The sequence below is a fragment of the Trichomycterus rosablanca genome, chromosome 9, assembly GCF_030014385.1.
Source record: "Trichomycterus rosablanca isolate fTriRos1 chromosome 9, fTriRos1.hap1, whole genome shotgun sequence".
Lineage (NCBI taxonomy): Eukaryota > Metazoa > Chordata > Actinopteri > Siluriformes > Trichomycteridae > Trichomycterus > Trichomycterus rosablanca.
Window position 1 is genome coordinate 29242756 of NC_085996.1, and position 15306 is coordinate 29258061.

The 15306-nt window shown below is 39.0% G+C and overlaps 2 protein-coding genes across 3 annotated transcripts in view; both read right to left on the bottom strand.

The window, feature by feature from the left end:
* si:ch211-278j3.3 (E3 ubiquitin-protein ligase RNF19B) overlaps positions 1–12414 on the bottom strand; it is a 32127-nt gene extending 19713 nt beyond the window's left edge. The window contains exons 1-3 of one of the 2 annotated variants that reach the window (XM_063001334.1): positions 12097–12414; positions 10205–10452; positions 3534–3931 (exon numbers count right to left, since the gene is read on the bottom strand). In XM_063001334.1, coding sequence (XP_062857404.1) covers positions 3534–3692 — 159 coding nt within the window. In that variant the 5' untranslated portion in view covers positions 3693–3931; positions 10205–10452; positions 12097–12414. The remainder of the gene's footprint in view (positions 1–3533; positions 3932–10204; positions 10453–12096) is intronic. The other variant, XM_063001333.1, reaches the window with a different exon arrangement.
* A 2500-nt stretch (positions 12415–14914) lies between these two features.
* snx17 (sorting nexin 17) overlaps positions 14915–15306 on the bottom strand; it is a 64358-nt gene continuing 63966 nt past the window's right edge. Inside the window, exon 16 of the transcript XR_010013732.1 lies at positions 14915–14988. The gene's annotated coding sequence lies outside the window, so the exon portion shown is untranslated. The remainder of the gene's footprint in view (positions 14989–15306) is intronic.

Consider the following 15306-nt stretch of genomic DNA (forward strand, 5'->3'; position numbering starts at 1 on the left):
TTGTGCCTACTCTTCATAATAAACAATCGATATCACTCATACTCATTGTCCCATTATACATACTACATTGGGTATGCAGTAGGTCATGCCACAACAGCAAACTTCAGATTGAACTAACAAGTTTTTTTTTATTTAGTGTTATTGTTTAAAACTCCACAGTGTTCCTCAAACATCAGTAAAAAGTATCTAGGTCCAGTACACCCTACAGTCCTGCACATTGTCCTTTCAATCAATCAGGGTAAGAAATTCACTGAAATGCATTTGGTTAAAAGCTCCCCCATATGCCTGCATCAGCAAAAAACAGCCTCTTCCCCCTGTGCTAATTATAATAGCTGTCTACTTTATTGATATATAGTCAATGCAGGTTAATGCTGCTTCTACATCATACACTGATGAGACCACCCACTTACTATGCTGTCAAAACAGCTCTGACCCACAGAGACATGGACTCCATGCCTGCTCATATCTGCTGCATTCAGTATGCAATATTAGTAACTGCTATCACCCCAACATTTACAACCCCAAATCAGAAAAAGTTGTGACAGTATGGAAAATGCAAATAAAATAAAAAAATGCAGAGTTCCTTACATTTACTTTGACTTTTATTTGATTGCAGACAGTTTGAACCCAAGATATTTCATGTTTTGTCCACTCAACTTCATTTCATTTATTAATAAACATCCATTCCTGCATTTCAGGCCTGCAACACATTCCAAAAAAAGTTGGGACGGCGTCGACTTCTCTGGGCTCGGAGGCATCTAGGATGGACCATCACACAGTGGAAACGTGTATTGTGGTCAGATGAATCAGCATTCCAGGTCTTTTTTGGAAAAAATGGACGCCGTGTGCTCCAGACCAAAGATGAAATGGACCATCCAGACTGTTATCAGCAACAAGTCCAAAAGTCTGTCAAGGTATGGGGCTGTGTCAGTGCCCTTGGTAAAGGTAATTTGCACTTAATAAACTTGTACACTTTATGCTACATCTTGTAAACCACAGTGGGACCAGATTTGCTTGGGAAAAAAATAGTACTAATGAGTAATTAACAGTCAAACTGGGTGTACATAAGTAGAAATTGTACCAATGCTTCCACAGTCTCTGGCATTATTAATAAACATGAAGATATTCACTTATGCCCAATGAATTGGCAGCTACAGAGAAATAAGCGTTTAACTTATAGCATATTAGCTCTACATGAAGTCACCTAAATTAGCTGGCTAGCATGTGTGCCGGTCCATTTGTTTATGTCGTAATCATAGCATAACCAAAGCCATCTTCAACCACCCTGAAGCAGTTTTTGTGTGTGTGTATGTGTGCTACTGTGTGTGCATATCCGGTGTGTGGGTGGGTGGGTGTGCATGTGCGTTCATGTGGAAGGGGTAAACAGTACAACCAAACCTCTCTGTTTCCTGGCAACAGCAATGCGACCCTTACACTAACACTTACTAAATATGATATCTGCTAGCAGGCAGGAGATGCGGTGATGAGCATCTTACCTCACACTAGTATATACTGTACACACATTATTTTACAACTGATAACAACAGCATAAGCTTCATGGCCAAAAGTATGTAGACACCTTGTAACGGAGCTAAGGTCCGTTTAATAATATGAACATGTAAAAGTTGAGAAGAAAATAGACACAGCCCTTAAACTATTGTTTGACTGCTGCAATGTACAAACACCAGAAACATTAGCTTGGTAAACAATGCAAACTGTGATTATCTGACTAAAGGTGTAAATTAATTTAAGTGGGATAAATTAACTTATTCATTATATTTGGTTAGTGATATTAACTTTTTAAAAAGTAATTGTACTTATTTAAGTAAATGTACTTACAGGTTTTCATGAGGCATGCAGGCAGCTGTGCTGAGAGTCAAAGGACCTGAGCACTGAGGGTTGATGGTATTTGAAGTCCTTGGACTGCACCATTTTGGAAATGTCCTATTTTGAATGTATGGGGGGGTGTAAATTATCCTTTGTATGGTGTTCTTATGTCTTTGTGTTAGTCATGTTGTGTTAAGGTACTTAATATGAAGTTATTTTAGTTGGTTTTGTCCAATACCAGTATTTTGGAAGCAGACTGCAGCCAATGTGAAGAGAGGGGTTTTTATTTTGTCATGGTGGAGAAGTAATGGTGATGCTGTAGTTAAGAGCACTTTAGTTTAAAGTTAAATTTGTGTATTAGTTCAGGCCAGGGCCGGCCCTTTGGGGGGGGGTGCCCAGATTTTCTCGCTGCCCAAGATTTTCTCACTGTCCCCCCAAGTACAATGCAAGCAAATGCTAATTTTTTTAATTATCTCTGAACCAATCACAAAAACATGTTTTGCTGTTCAGTGTGAAGTTATTTCTTTCTTATTTCTGATTGCTCTTCGAGTCATATAAAACAGGCAGACTGCTTTGAGCAGCTCAGTAGCGCAGACAGGTTCTGTCAGTGTGAACATGTAAATCATGTTTCAATTTAAACTAGTACTATTAGCTCTACTGTCATCATCCTTCCACAATACAAGCCATGAATAAAGTTCATGACTAATGACATGCCCACCCATTATGTTTAACTGCCCTCCCAAGCAAAGCAGTCCATAACCAGGGCTGGTTTAGGCCTTATTTAAGCTCCTGCAACACACCTGACCATGAGATTGCTGGGAATCCCATTCCAAAACTATGGGCAGTAATAATAGAGTTGCCCCCCTGTCATTTGCAGCTGTAACAGCCTTTACTTTCTTGAAAGGCTTTCCACAAGAGTTTTCTGCATGTTTGTTGGACTAAAAAGCCTGGTTAGTAAATAAAGACCACTGTAGTTCCTCCATACTGTGTCATTATTTACAATGTACAGTCAAGCTGGAAGAGGAAACAGCCGTAAGTAACAGCTGTTAGTAATTGTTGTGATTGAAACACCTAAACTGTACAGATATGATGAGTGACCACTTGTGATGAGGGATTAATGTTTTAGCTCATAAATACAAAAATCTGTCTTTTTTTTTTATTACAGCTTGCTAGTTATATTAGTTTCTTTTTTGCATTTTCATTAACCACGTCATCCTAGTCAGGGTTGTAATGGGTTTGATTTCACTGAAAAACACAGAAATACACTGGAGAGGGCACAAATCTATTGCAGAGCTTTGGGCATCCCACCCTCAGACATAGCCTGGCTGGCAAATAGCACAGCTGAAATTCATTTACATCTTCAGCATTTTGTAGACGCTTTTATTCAAAGCGACTTACAGTACTGTGCCAGTATATTATCTAAGCAATTGTAGGTTAGGGGTCTTGATTAAGGCCCCAACAGTGACAACCTGGCAGTGGTGAGGCTTGAACAAGCAACCTTTTGATTACTAGTCCAGTACCTTAACCGCTAGGCCGCAACTGCCCTGGATTCACATTTTTAAGTTCATTAAGGAAGTTCAAAAACAAAGCAGATACACTGTATGAGGGAAACTAATCTGTAATCTTTTTATATGGATAAAAACTAAAGCTAAAATAAACATGTAATTACAACAATTCTTCTGTAAATTAAATTAAAACTTTCTTACTTGCTGTGCAGGTTCCTGTTCGTTGGGTGTTAGTGTGATGGCCACTTCATCTCGGGCTAAGGCAGCAGTTGGTTTCTCGGTCTTGGGGTCTGATTTGGGCTTGCGGGTGAAGAAGCTGAGAAAGCTAAAGGCCTGGGACTGCTGTTTGGGCCTTTTCATGGTAGAAAATGGGACAGTCCAACCAAACCAACATGAGCGAACTGGGTTTTTTCTGTAGATGAGGAGTCTGAGTATTGCACTTTTATGGTTTACTGGTCAGATGCAGCAAAGTAGTTACAGGGAAAGTGGAATATAGACATCCACAATTGCAATCCCCACTGGAGCACATTGTTACTCTCTGTTCTGATAAGTTATGATGAAATAATCCTCATACATCTTCAGCCACAGCAAACCTCAGCCTGAAAAAATGGAAGGAACGAGTTAGCACGGAATTAGCAAAATAACAAACAATAGTGCATTTATAATGGTATTTATTGTGGTATATACTGGTATAAGTCTTAATTAACACAGTCTATGCTATCTTAGACATTTAGTTTATACTGTATAATAGAATTCGCATTGAACCATGAGCTGTAGAGAAAATATGAATTAAAAAACTAACATTGCTTTGATTCTGAGTGCTTTATATAAATCTCTCAGAGAATCAGCTGACTGACATGTTCGATTCATTAAGACTGACACTCTGAAAACATTGACAGGACAAACTAAACTTCTCGACGAACTTCTCATCTTGTCTCTTGTATAGCAGTGCTGTATGAAACACACATGCTGAGAAACAGATTGGCAAAAAGCAGAAGCAGCTACACACAGACAGCGCATCATTAAACAATCTAATGATAGTGCAGATGAAGGCATTGTTGGAATTGTTTAAATAATAAAAAGTTCTGTTCTGGCAGATGTTTTAATGCAGAGTGTTAACTTGTCAAACCTTTTATCTAAACATGCAAATGTTAAGGTACTGGACTAATAATCAGAAGGTTGCTGGTTCAAGACCCATCACTGCTAGGTTGCCACTGTTGGGCCCATGAGCAAAGCTTTTAATTGCTTAGACTGTATACTGTCAAAACTGTAAGTCGCTTTGGATAAAAGTGTCTGCTAAATGTAAAATGTATATACTTTTTTTTTAGCACTGTATTTATACTACAGTATAATCAATTTGGGCTAAAAGCTGTAAGACTTGTTGCTAACAAAATAATCCTTTTAGTATATTTAGATGGATAGATGGATGGATGGATGGATGGATGGATGGATAGATAGATAGATAGATAATCTAGATAGATAGATGGATGGATGGATGGATGGATGGATGGATGGATGGATGGATGGATGGATGGATGGATGGATGGATGGATGGATGGATGGATGGATAGATAGATAGATAGATAGATAGATAGATAGATAGATAGATAGATAGATAGATAGATAGATAGATAGATAGATAGGAATCAATAATTTCCTTCTGGATAAATAAAGTAAAGTATCTATCTACTGTATCTATCTATCTATCTATCTATCTATCTATCTATCTATCTATCTATCTATCTATCTATCTATCTATCTAAATATACTAAAATGATTAACTATAAGAGCTGAAAATCTCAGCCTTAGTTTCTGATGATCACATTCTCTTGCTTCTAAGATACACAAGCTAACCAGCAAGAGTGAAAACCATTCAGGTAAACAGAGGCTGGATTTTACTGCAGGCAAATGTTCTACTGAAAAAGAAATTCTGCTGGATTACCTATAAACCTATTAACGTCAATGTTACAGATAGTTTAGCAACGTGATTATGTCGACAGAATGACCTACGGGTTCTCTGAATTTTCCCTATATAAAAGCCAATTTATGTATTTTTAAGGGGCAATTCAGATCAGGGAATCTAAATCTCAATCAGTAGGGTTATATTTTAATCAGATTGCACATCTCCATTGCGGAATTTATTGGTATTTGTAAATCCACTAGCAATTATAAGCCAACCTTTAATCTCATACAACACATTATCACTTTACTTATTTTTTTGGCAGTCAACAACTTGTAATGTTCATGATTAATTAATTGACCGGTTACTCAATAACTATCAAAGAAGTCATTGGTCAAATAATGCTGTCAGTTAGATCTGTTGATTCAAAACGCCCCCAAAATTCTTAATTATTATCATAAACGACGAAACTAATAAACATGTTAACATGTCAAAAAGAATCTATTCTGTGTCAGCATGGAGTCTGATTGCATGTTACACTCTGTACAGGTGTAACATTATTATTTTTACAAAAATGATGTGGATATTTTGCATCATGCCCCAGTGTAAAGCTAAAACTTTACTAATCTTATTATAACTCTACTCTACTCTACTCTAACACTTTGAAAATAATTGTTTGCTACTGGCTACTGTCTAAAATTCATATTTTACAGTGTTTATGTTCACAACTCCACCCTGTTTTTTTATTTAATAAAGCAAAAAGCTAATGAGTATTTTATATTTTGATAAGAACATTAAGCTTGTTGTTTAAAAGTGTTTAAATACTTTTGGCTATGTAATATATTTCTAAAGATCATGTTCTGAGGGCAGTGGTAGCTCAGCATTGAGGTACTGGACTAGTAATTAGAAGGTTCAAGCCCAACCACCATGAAGTTGCCATTGTTGGACCTGTCAAGATGCCACTGCAAGGCCATTAACCCTCAATTGCTCAAATTAAATTCAAACAAAATTTTAAGTCGCCTTGTATAAAAGCGTCTGCTAATTGATGCAAATTTTAATCTAATATTCTGTCATTTCTCAGCTAAACAAGCTGAAGCAGCAGTAGAGTGATTGTCTACAATTGTAACTAAACCAGAGTAAAATACTGCACAAATTAGTAATTATTAAATGTTTAATTGGTCATTGTGAGATACAAAAACTATCAATAGTCTTGCTCATGAGATAAATACCAACATCAACTCACTCAAGCTGCATTAAAAGGCCACCTCAAGGCCAGTGGTCACTCGTCTTACTTAGGACCACATAACAGCTTTGTTCCTGCCTTCAGCAAAAGCTAATTAAATAGGCAACATTTTCCCAGGCCATTAAATGCAGTTCAGAGACTGCACTCTCCAAATGAACTGGACCTGATGTACTATACGTACATTTATAAGCCCAGATATAAAAAGGGAAGATTACAAAAACACATTATAAACTGTTTATGTCCCAGGGAAAAAGTATACTGAATAAGATCAAATAAAAAAATCTAAATTTTTTATATGAACCCAATTTCTGGAAGTGTTGGGACAGTTTGGAAAATGCAGTAAGAACCAAAATCTGTAATTTGTTCATTCTCTTAAACCTTTATTTAACTGCCAAAAGTACAAAGTGGTTTGTTAATTCCCTTGAATCTTTATTTAACAGTAGAAAAGAAGAAAGAACATATTTCCTCACTGCACTCAATAACAAATGTATTTTGTAAATATAAACTAATTTAGAATCCGATGTCTGAAACTTGCATGTTTAAAACTGTGTCATGTCCTCTTTCCTATTATTGAGACTTTTAATGGATAGATACAGGGGTTGGACAAAATAACTGAAACACCTGGTTTTAGACCACAATAATTTATTAGTATGGTGTAGGGCCTCCTTTTGCGGCCAATACAGCGTCAATTCGTCTTGGAAATGACATATACAAGTCCTGCACAGTGGTCAGAGGGATTTTAAGCCATTCTTCTTGCAGGATAGTGGCCAGGTCACTACGTGATGCTGGTGGAGGAAAACGTTTCCTGACTCGCTTCTCCAAAACACCCCAAAGTGGCTCAATAATATTTAGATCTGGTGACTGTGCAGGCCATGGGAGATGTTCAACTTCACTTTCATGTTCATCAAACCAATCTTTCACCAGTCTTGCTGTGTGTATTGGTGCATTGTCATCCTGATACATGGCACCGCCATTGGATGCACATGGTCCTCCAGAATGGTTCGGTAGTCCTTGGCAGTGACACGCCCATCTAGCACAAGTATTGGGCCAAGGGAATGCCATGATATGGCAGCCCAAACCATCACTGGGGTCCACCCCCATGCTTCACTCTGGGCATGCAACAGTCTGGGTGGTACGCTTCTTTGGGGCTTCTCCACACCGTAACTCTCCCGGATGTGGCGAAAACAGTAAAGGTGGACTCATCAGAGAACAATACATGTTTCACATTGTCCACAGCGCAAGATTTGCGCTCCTTGCACCATTGAAACCGACGTTTGGCATTGGCACGAGTGACCAAAGGTTTGGCTATAGCAGCCCGGCCGTGTATATTGACCCTGTGGAGCTCCCGACGGACAGTTCTGGTGGAAACAGGAGAGTTGAGGTGCACATTTAATTCTGCCGTGATTTGGGCAGCCGTGGTTTTATGTTTTTTGGATACAATCCGGGTTAGCACCCGAACATCCCTTTCAGACAGCTTCCTCTTGCGTCCACAGTTAATCCTGTTGGATGTGGTTTGTCCTTCTTGGTGGTATGCTGACATTACCCTGGATACCATGGCTCTTGATACATCACAAAGACTTGCTGTCTTGGTCACAGATGCGCCAGCAAGACGTGCACCAACAATTTGTCCTCTTTTGAACTCTGGTATGTCACCCATAATGTTGTGTGCATTGCAATATTTTGAACAAACTGTGCTCTTACCCTGCTAATTGAACCTTCACACTCTGCTCTTACTGGTGCAATGTGCAATTAATGAAGATTGGCCACCAGACTGGTCCAATTTAGCCATGAAACCTCCCACACTAAAATGACAGGTGTTTCAGTTATTTTGTCCAACCCCTGTAGATAGATAGACAGACAGACAGACAGACAGACAGACAGACAGACAGACAGACAGACAGACAGACAGGATGGATGGATGGATGGATGGATGGATGGATGGATGGATGGATAGATAGATAGATAGATAGATAGATAGATAGATAGATAGATAGATAGATAGATAGATAGATAGATAGATACAACTTTATTGTCATTGCTCAGTACAGGTACAAGGCAACGAAATGTAGTTAGCATCTACCAGAAGTGCAAATAGTAGCACTGTGCAAAAAAACATAGAATATCAGTAAACATATGTCTATGATTAATATGAATATAAAGTTATAACTATAGCTATTTACATATATGGAATTATACCTAGGTACATAGTACTATATACATAATAGCAATAATAACAATAAGCATATGAATAAAAATGGGTATGTATAATAATAATAATAAAGATTAGTTAGGTATACATTATAATTATAACAGTAATAATAATAAAGATTAGGTACGTATATATTAGTAATAACAGTAATAGTAATAAAGATGTGTAAATAATAACTATACAGCTGTAACTATAACTATATAAGGATGGTGAAAAAAAACTATAATCTGTATCTATAATCTGTTCTCTAACAAGCGTTCTCATTTGTCTTAGATGGTAATTATATAAAGCAGCTTTTAAAGCTGAGATGAGCAGCACTGTTTTGTGATTGTTTACAACACAGCTTTAATGATCTATCTACTGTATAATATTGAAACAATATTCCAAGTTATTTTTTTGTGTTGTCAGGTGGTGTATACTATAAAATTGCAATTCACTCCTTAGTACAATTTATACTATATAATGGTAGTTTTAATGTAGTACTTAAAAACATTATTATTATTACTATTCCCTTCATTTTAAAATACAAAATTTTTGCCATCATATTATTTAGCTTTATGTAGTGTAACTGCAGTCAGGAATTTATTGTTATATTTTATTAACCACGATACCCTTAGTTAAACGTCTTATTTTTTGGAAATGGTACATTATTAAATGAAATATTTAATTAAATATAGGGGGGGCAGTAAAACTGATGAGGCAGCATGTTGTACCAAGCAGATGAAGCTCTTGTGAACATGACAGTCTAGATTAAACTGGTTATCAGTGTTAAATCCACTGCATCTATTTAAACTACCATTTAGTTAAATGTCATTTATTACGTTTGCTATTTTATCACAAAGAATTTTGGAAATAAGTAAAACATTATCACTGTTAGATGAAAATAAGGCTGAATAATAATCCAGCAATGTACAGGGCTGACAGGCAGCACATTACATCAGACTAACGTGTTCAGAAAGTCCAAGTCATAAAGCTATCAGACGGGTTAAATCATATAGACATGATATCATCCTCCCTGCTTATTAAAGCTCTCTGTATAATAGCAAACAGAGCTTGGTTTGTTAACACACACCTGGTCATTTAACCCACTGTTGTGCTGGGTGTACATCATCACTAACCAGAGCAGTTCAGTGTAGCAGCTGCTTTAATCTAATCATACAGACTGCACACTACCATTGATCACTGACTTTCCCTTCTAACACCACCAGCACCAGCACTGCTGTACTCATAATAAGCATAACGTCTGCTGTGAAATACAATAACCATGTCTGATTGCCATTACTCAATTACCAAGATTGCAATAGCGCATTTTAATAATTAATTAGAGGCTTTGGACCGGCCATCACAGCACTGCAGGGAGTGGCAAGGTTATTAGGCTACGTACTTTAAAGCTCACTCTTAATAATACCACCGGCTCATCTGGTTGATCACATATTATTAATAATAATGGCAGAATATGAAATAAACAGTAAATGTTTAATTTAAATAAACCCTCAAATGAGAACGAAACGTGTTCCTACCTCAAGTGTTTCACCGCGTTATCCTGCTGCTGACAAGCCTCCTGTAACTCCGCCCACCGAACAGCCGAGACCTGACAGCCCCGCCCACTGCTGTAAAACCCGGGCTACCTTGTCAGCAGTGCGCGCTCGCGATCCCGCGGTCAGCTCGACGTGACGTTATAGAGGAGATTCCCGTTAAGAGAGAGAGAGAGACACAGAGAGAGAGAGAGAGAGAGAGAGAGAGAGAAAGCTCTTTCACTTCAATGGAACTGAAAGAAGAGAGAGACAGGAAGAGACAGAGAGAGAGCGTTCCTCATGCAGTGATCTGCATCAGATTGCCAGTATCTGCTGCTGATGCTGCTAAAAGCATTGTAATTTACATTTACATTTACAGCATTTAGCAGACGCTCTTATCCAGAGCGACTTACAGAAGTGCTTCCACAGTGAACATTTCATTCCTTAAGTTTAGATAGACAACAGTCGAAGAACACAACTCTGCTAAAAACCTGTTAGAACCAAAGTGCCCTTTTTTTTTTTTTTTTTTTTTTTTTTTTAATGGAAAAGATTGGAATAAAGTGTTAGTAAATAAGTACAAATCAGCCTAAGTGTTTAGTAAAAAGGTGTGTTTTTAATCGTTTTTTAAAGACAGCAAGAGACTCAGCTGTTCGGACAGACAGAGGAAGTTCGTTCCACAATTTGGGCGCTAGAACAGAGAACAGCCTTGATGCTTGTCTTCCTTTAGTCCTGGATGGAGGCTCAAGTCGAGCTAGACTAGAGGCTCGGAGGTTGCGTGGTACAGAGGTTGCGAAGGTAGCTTGGGGCTGGTCCAGGGCCGGCGCTAGGGGGGGGCTGAGGGGGGCATTGCCCCCCCAAATTGTGTCTTTGCCCCCCCAAGCACAATGCAAGCAACGGCTATTTTTAAAATTATCTCTGAACCAATCACAAAAATGCATTTTGTTTTACAGTGTGAAGATATTTCCTTGCTTATTCCTGATTGGCTCTTTGAGTCATATAAAAATCGGCAGACTGCCCCAAACAGTTCAGTTCGGCAGTATATGTTCTGTTAGTGTGAGCGAGAGGCAGGTATACTGGTAAACACTCTTCTGAGTTTAAACTGACTTCCACATGGTAATATTTGCTTAACTGTGGTTTTTCGTTGCTTTAATGTTACTTACCTCTTACATAGGTGTTGCTTAAATTATTTTATTCGCCGTTAGCGGTTAGGCTAATGAACTAATGGCAATTTAATTAAGGGGGCGTATTAAAATGAAATACAATTAGATAATCTTTTTTCTCCATTTACATAATCAACATGTATTTTTTAATCATTGGGTTTTAAGTTTAAGTTCGAAAGCATGCATTTTTATTTCTTTACCTCATACATCACTTTAAGCCAGTATCAATAGCTTGGCTGTCATCATTCATGCACAAATCAAGCCTTGAATATATTTCTGGCTTCAAAAACATAACTATCAACATGCCCCCTCATTAGGTTTTACTGCCCCCCCAAGCAAAGCAGTCCAGAACCGGGGCTGGGCTGGTCCATTTTTGGCTTTGTAGGCGAGCGTCAGTGTTTTAAACTGAATGCGTGCAGCTACAGGAAGCCAGTGAAGAGAACGCAGCAGTGGGGTGATGTGGCAGTGTTTAGGTTGGTTAAAGACCAGACGGGCAGCTGCATTTTGAATGAGCTGTAAGGGTTTAATAGTGGCCATGGGAGCTCCTGCCAGGAGGGAGTTGCAGTAGTCCAACCGAGAGATTACAAGTGATTGCACCAGAATCTGGGTAGCTTCTCTGGAGAGAAATGGCCGAATCTTCCTGATGTTGTACAGGAGGAACCGGCACGATCTCGTCATGTTGGCTATATAAGGAGAAAAGGTCAGCTGTTTATCCAGGACAACACCAAGACTTCTTACCTTATCAGATGGTCTAATCTGGAAGTCATCCAGAGAAATTACTAGGTCCTGGGTTGGAGACTGATCTCCAGGAATGAGCAACATCTCTGTCTTGCTGGGATTAAGTTTTAGATGATGAGCTGACATCCATTGTGAGATATCTCGCAGACATGCTGAGATGCGAGCTGAGACTTGCGTGTCTGAAGAAGGAAATGACAGAACAAGCTGAGTGTCATCTGCATAGGAGTGGTAGGAGAAGCCATGGGAGGCTATGACCTTACCCAGAGAGCGGGTGTAGATAGAGAAGAGAAGTGGGCCAAGTACAGAGCCCTGAGGAACACCGGTTGAGAGAGTGCATGGGGTAGATATGGATCCCCTCCATGACACTTGGTAGGAGCGCCCTTCCAGGTAGGAGGCCATCCATTGCCATGCTGAACCTGTTACTCCAAGGTTGGAGAGAGTGGTCAGGAGAATGCCATGATTCACTGTGTAATTACAATTCACATTGTAATAACGTGATGCTACCACTACTACACTTTACAGTCAGTCTTATCTGCTAATGTGCCTTGTTACATTTGAACCATTCAACCAGTTCAGCTTTAATCACATTAAAAGATGCCAAGAAGAAAACAACAGAATCCACAACCAGTAAAGTGTACGTACCACATACTTTCATTTATAAGCGAATTAAAAACAGGTTTGTTTTATTTATCGATTTTATTAACTACACCCAAAGTCAGGGTGGCACGGTGGCTCGGTGGGTAGCACTGTCACCTCACAGCAAGAAGATCTTGGGTTTGATCCCCAGGTGGGGCGGTCTGGGTTCTTCCCGTGTCTGTGTGGGTTTCCTCCGGGAGATCCGCTTTCCTCCCACAGTCCAAAGACATGCAAGTGAAGTGAATTAGAGATACAAAATGATCCATGATTGTGTTTGACATTAAACTTGTGAACTGATGAATCTTGTGTAACCAGTAACTACAGGTCCTGTCATGAATGTAACCAATGTGTGTAAAACATGACGTTAAAATCCTAATAAATAAATAACACCCAAAGTCATATACTGCACAAGTAGTCATGTTAGGTAGAGACTATCTGAAGGTTTTATTAGAGATGTGCTGCATCTGTCACTGACACATCTCTTTCATTAGGAAAGGAAATACCCCACACTGTGATTACATTAAAGTAACATGTCTCATGAGTGTGCCAACAAGTATTTTGAGATCTTTTATCTTTTATATTGTCCTAAAGCAGAGAGAGAGAGACAGAGAGAGAGCGTTCCTCATGATGCAGTGATCCGCATCAGATTGCCAGTATCTGCTGCTGATGCTGCTAAAAGCATTGTAATAACGTGATGCTACCACTACTACACTTTACAGTCAGTCTTATCTGCTAATGTGCCTTGTTACATTTGAACCATTCAACCAGTTCAGCTTTAATCACATTAAACTTTCACTTTTGTGTCAAATTCCTAGTTGAAAACACAATATAATCTAAAAGCGTATTAAAAGGGCTTTACTATATTTATATATAAAACTAGCATTACTGTATTTAATGTGCAGTGTGCAGTGTAACACAATAAAATACAAGCATTATCATGGCAGATCTTTTTAAGACCCTGTTTATAATAATAGTAAAATAATAATAATGATAACAATAACAATAATAATAATGGGGCGCATCAGTAAAACACGCTAGCACACGCTGCCATCCGGCTGGGCTGCGCGCCTACATAAACAACGATTGGCTGTTGTTCATACAGGGTGGGAGCCAGATAGGGACTCCTCATAGCTGAGACAATTACGACCTCTGCTGGCTGATTGATGCCGCCTGCACAAAGTCGAGGAATAATGCGTTGACCAGGGTGTGTCTCTCAGTACACAAAGCTGTTCTGCATATGCAGCCGCCTCGTGCAGGTAAAAAGATGCAGTCGGCTACTGCACAAGTGTCGGAGGGGGCGTGTGTCAGTCTCACTGTCCTCAATCAGGGCAGGGATCGGCATCAGTAGAGAGGAAGCATAATGCAATTGGGTAATTGGATGCGCTAAAAGTCGAGAGAAAAAGGGGAGAAAATGCATAAACTAAAATATAAATAAAAATAATAATAACAATAATTGCTATATTGTTAACATATGTATTGTTAATTAGGTATTCATTTTTTCATTCATTTCATTCATAAATTTTAGCACTGCTTTATACTGGTCAAACTCTCTGTGGGTCCCGTTTCCCCAGAAACACTCAGCCCTAGGTCGGGTACATCCTGGCCACGGTATCAGTCCTTTGCAGGGCTTCACCCTTCCTTTTAGACATAGCCAATCAAATCACCTGCTGAGATCCAAACCTGCGTCTCAGTGGTGGGGTAGACCGTAGTCCAAATTAGGATTTAATCACTTAAATATAATGGTTAGTAATGGTTAGTAAATGAAATTATAAATAATAATAATAATGTTAACTATTAAAATGAATTAAATAGCCGTTCAGGTGGCGTAGCAGTAAAAACTGTAAAAACTGGAACCAGAGCTGGGATCTCGAATACATTGTATCGAATCTCAGCTCTGCCTTGCTGGCTGAGGATGAGCGGCCACATGAACAACGATTGGCCTGTTGTTCATATGGTCGGGACTAAGCCGGTTTGGGTCTCTCTCTCTCTCTCTCTCTCTCATGACTGGTGCAATTACGACCTCTGCTGGCTGATTGATGGTGCCTGCACAGAGATGAGAAAAAGAGTGCTCCTAGGGTGTGTCCCTCCATACAAGCAGCTAGGCTGCACTGCACTCGTCAAAGTGTAGGTGATAAGATGCATACGGCATCCTGCCCACGTGTCGGAGGGGGCGTGGGTTAGCTTCGTTCTCCTCAATCAGAGCAGAGATCGGCATTGGTAGAGAGGAAGCATGATGCAATGGGGCAGCTGGACGCGCTAAAAAGGGAGAAAAAGGGAAGAAAATGCATAAAGAAAATATAAAAAAAAAAATTTAATTAAATAAATACAGAGCCCCTAAGGTGACCCCCCCCAAAAAAAATAAATAATGCGTGGCCACGCCTTATTAACTCGTGGGAACAAGATAGTTAAGTCGTGGCCACCACTTAGTAAGGAGTGGTAACAAGATTCTTTTATTTTCACAGCTTACACAAATCAATAGCATTTAAAGTATTCAGCATATCAATAGCATTTAAAATATGCATCCAATTGCTCCAAAACATGCTGTATTGTATCAAGTGTAACCCACATTACACA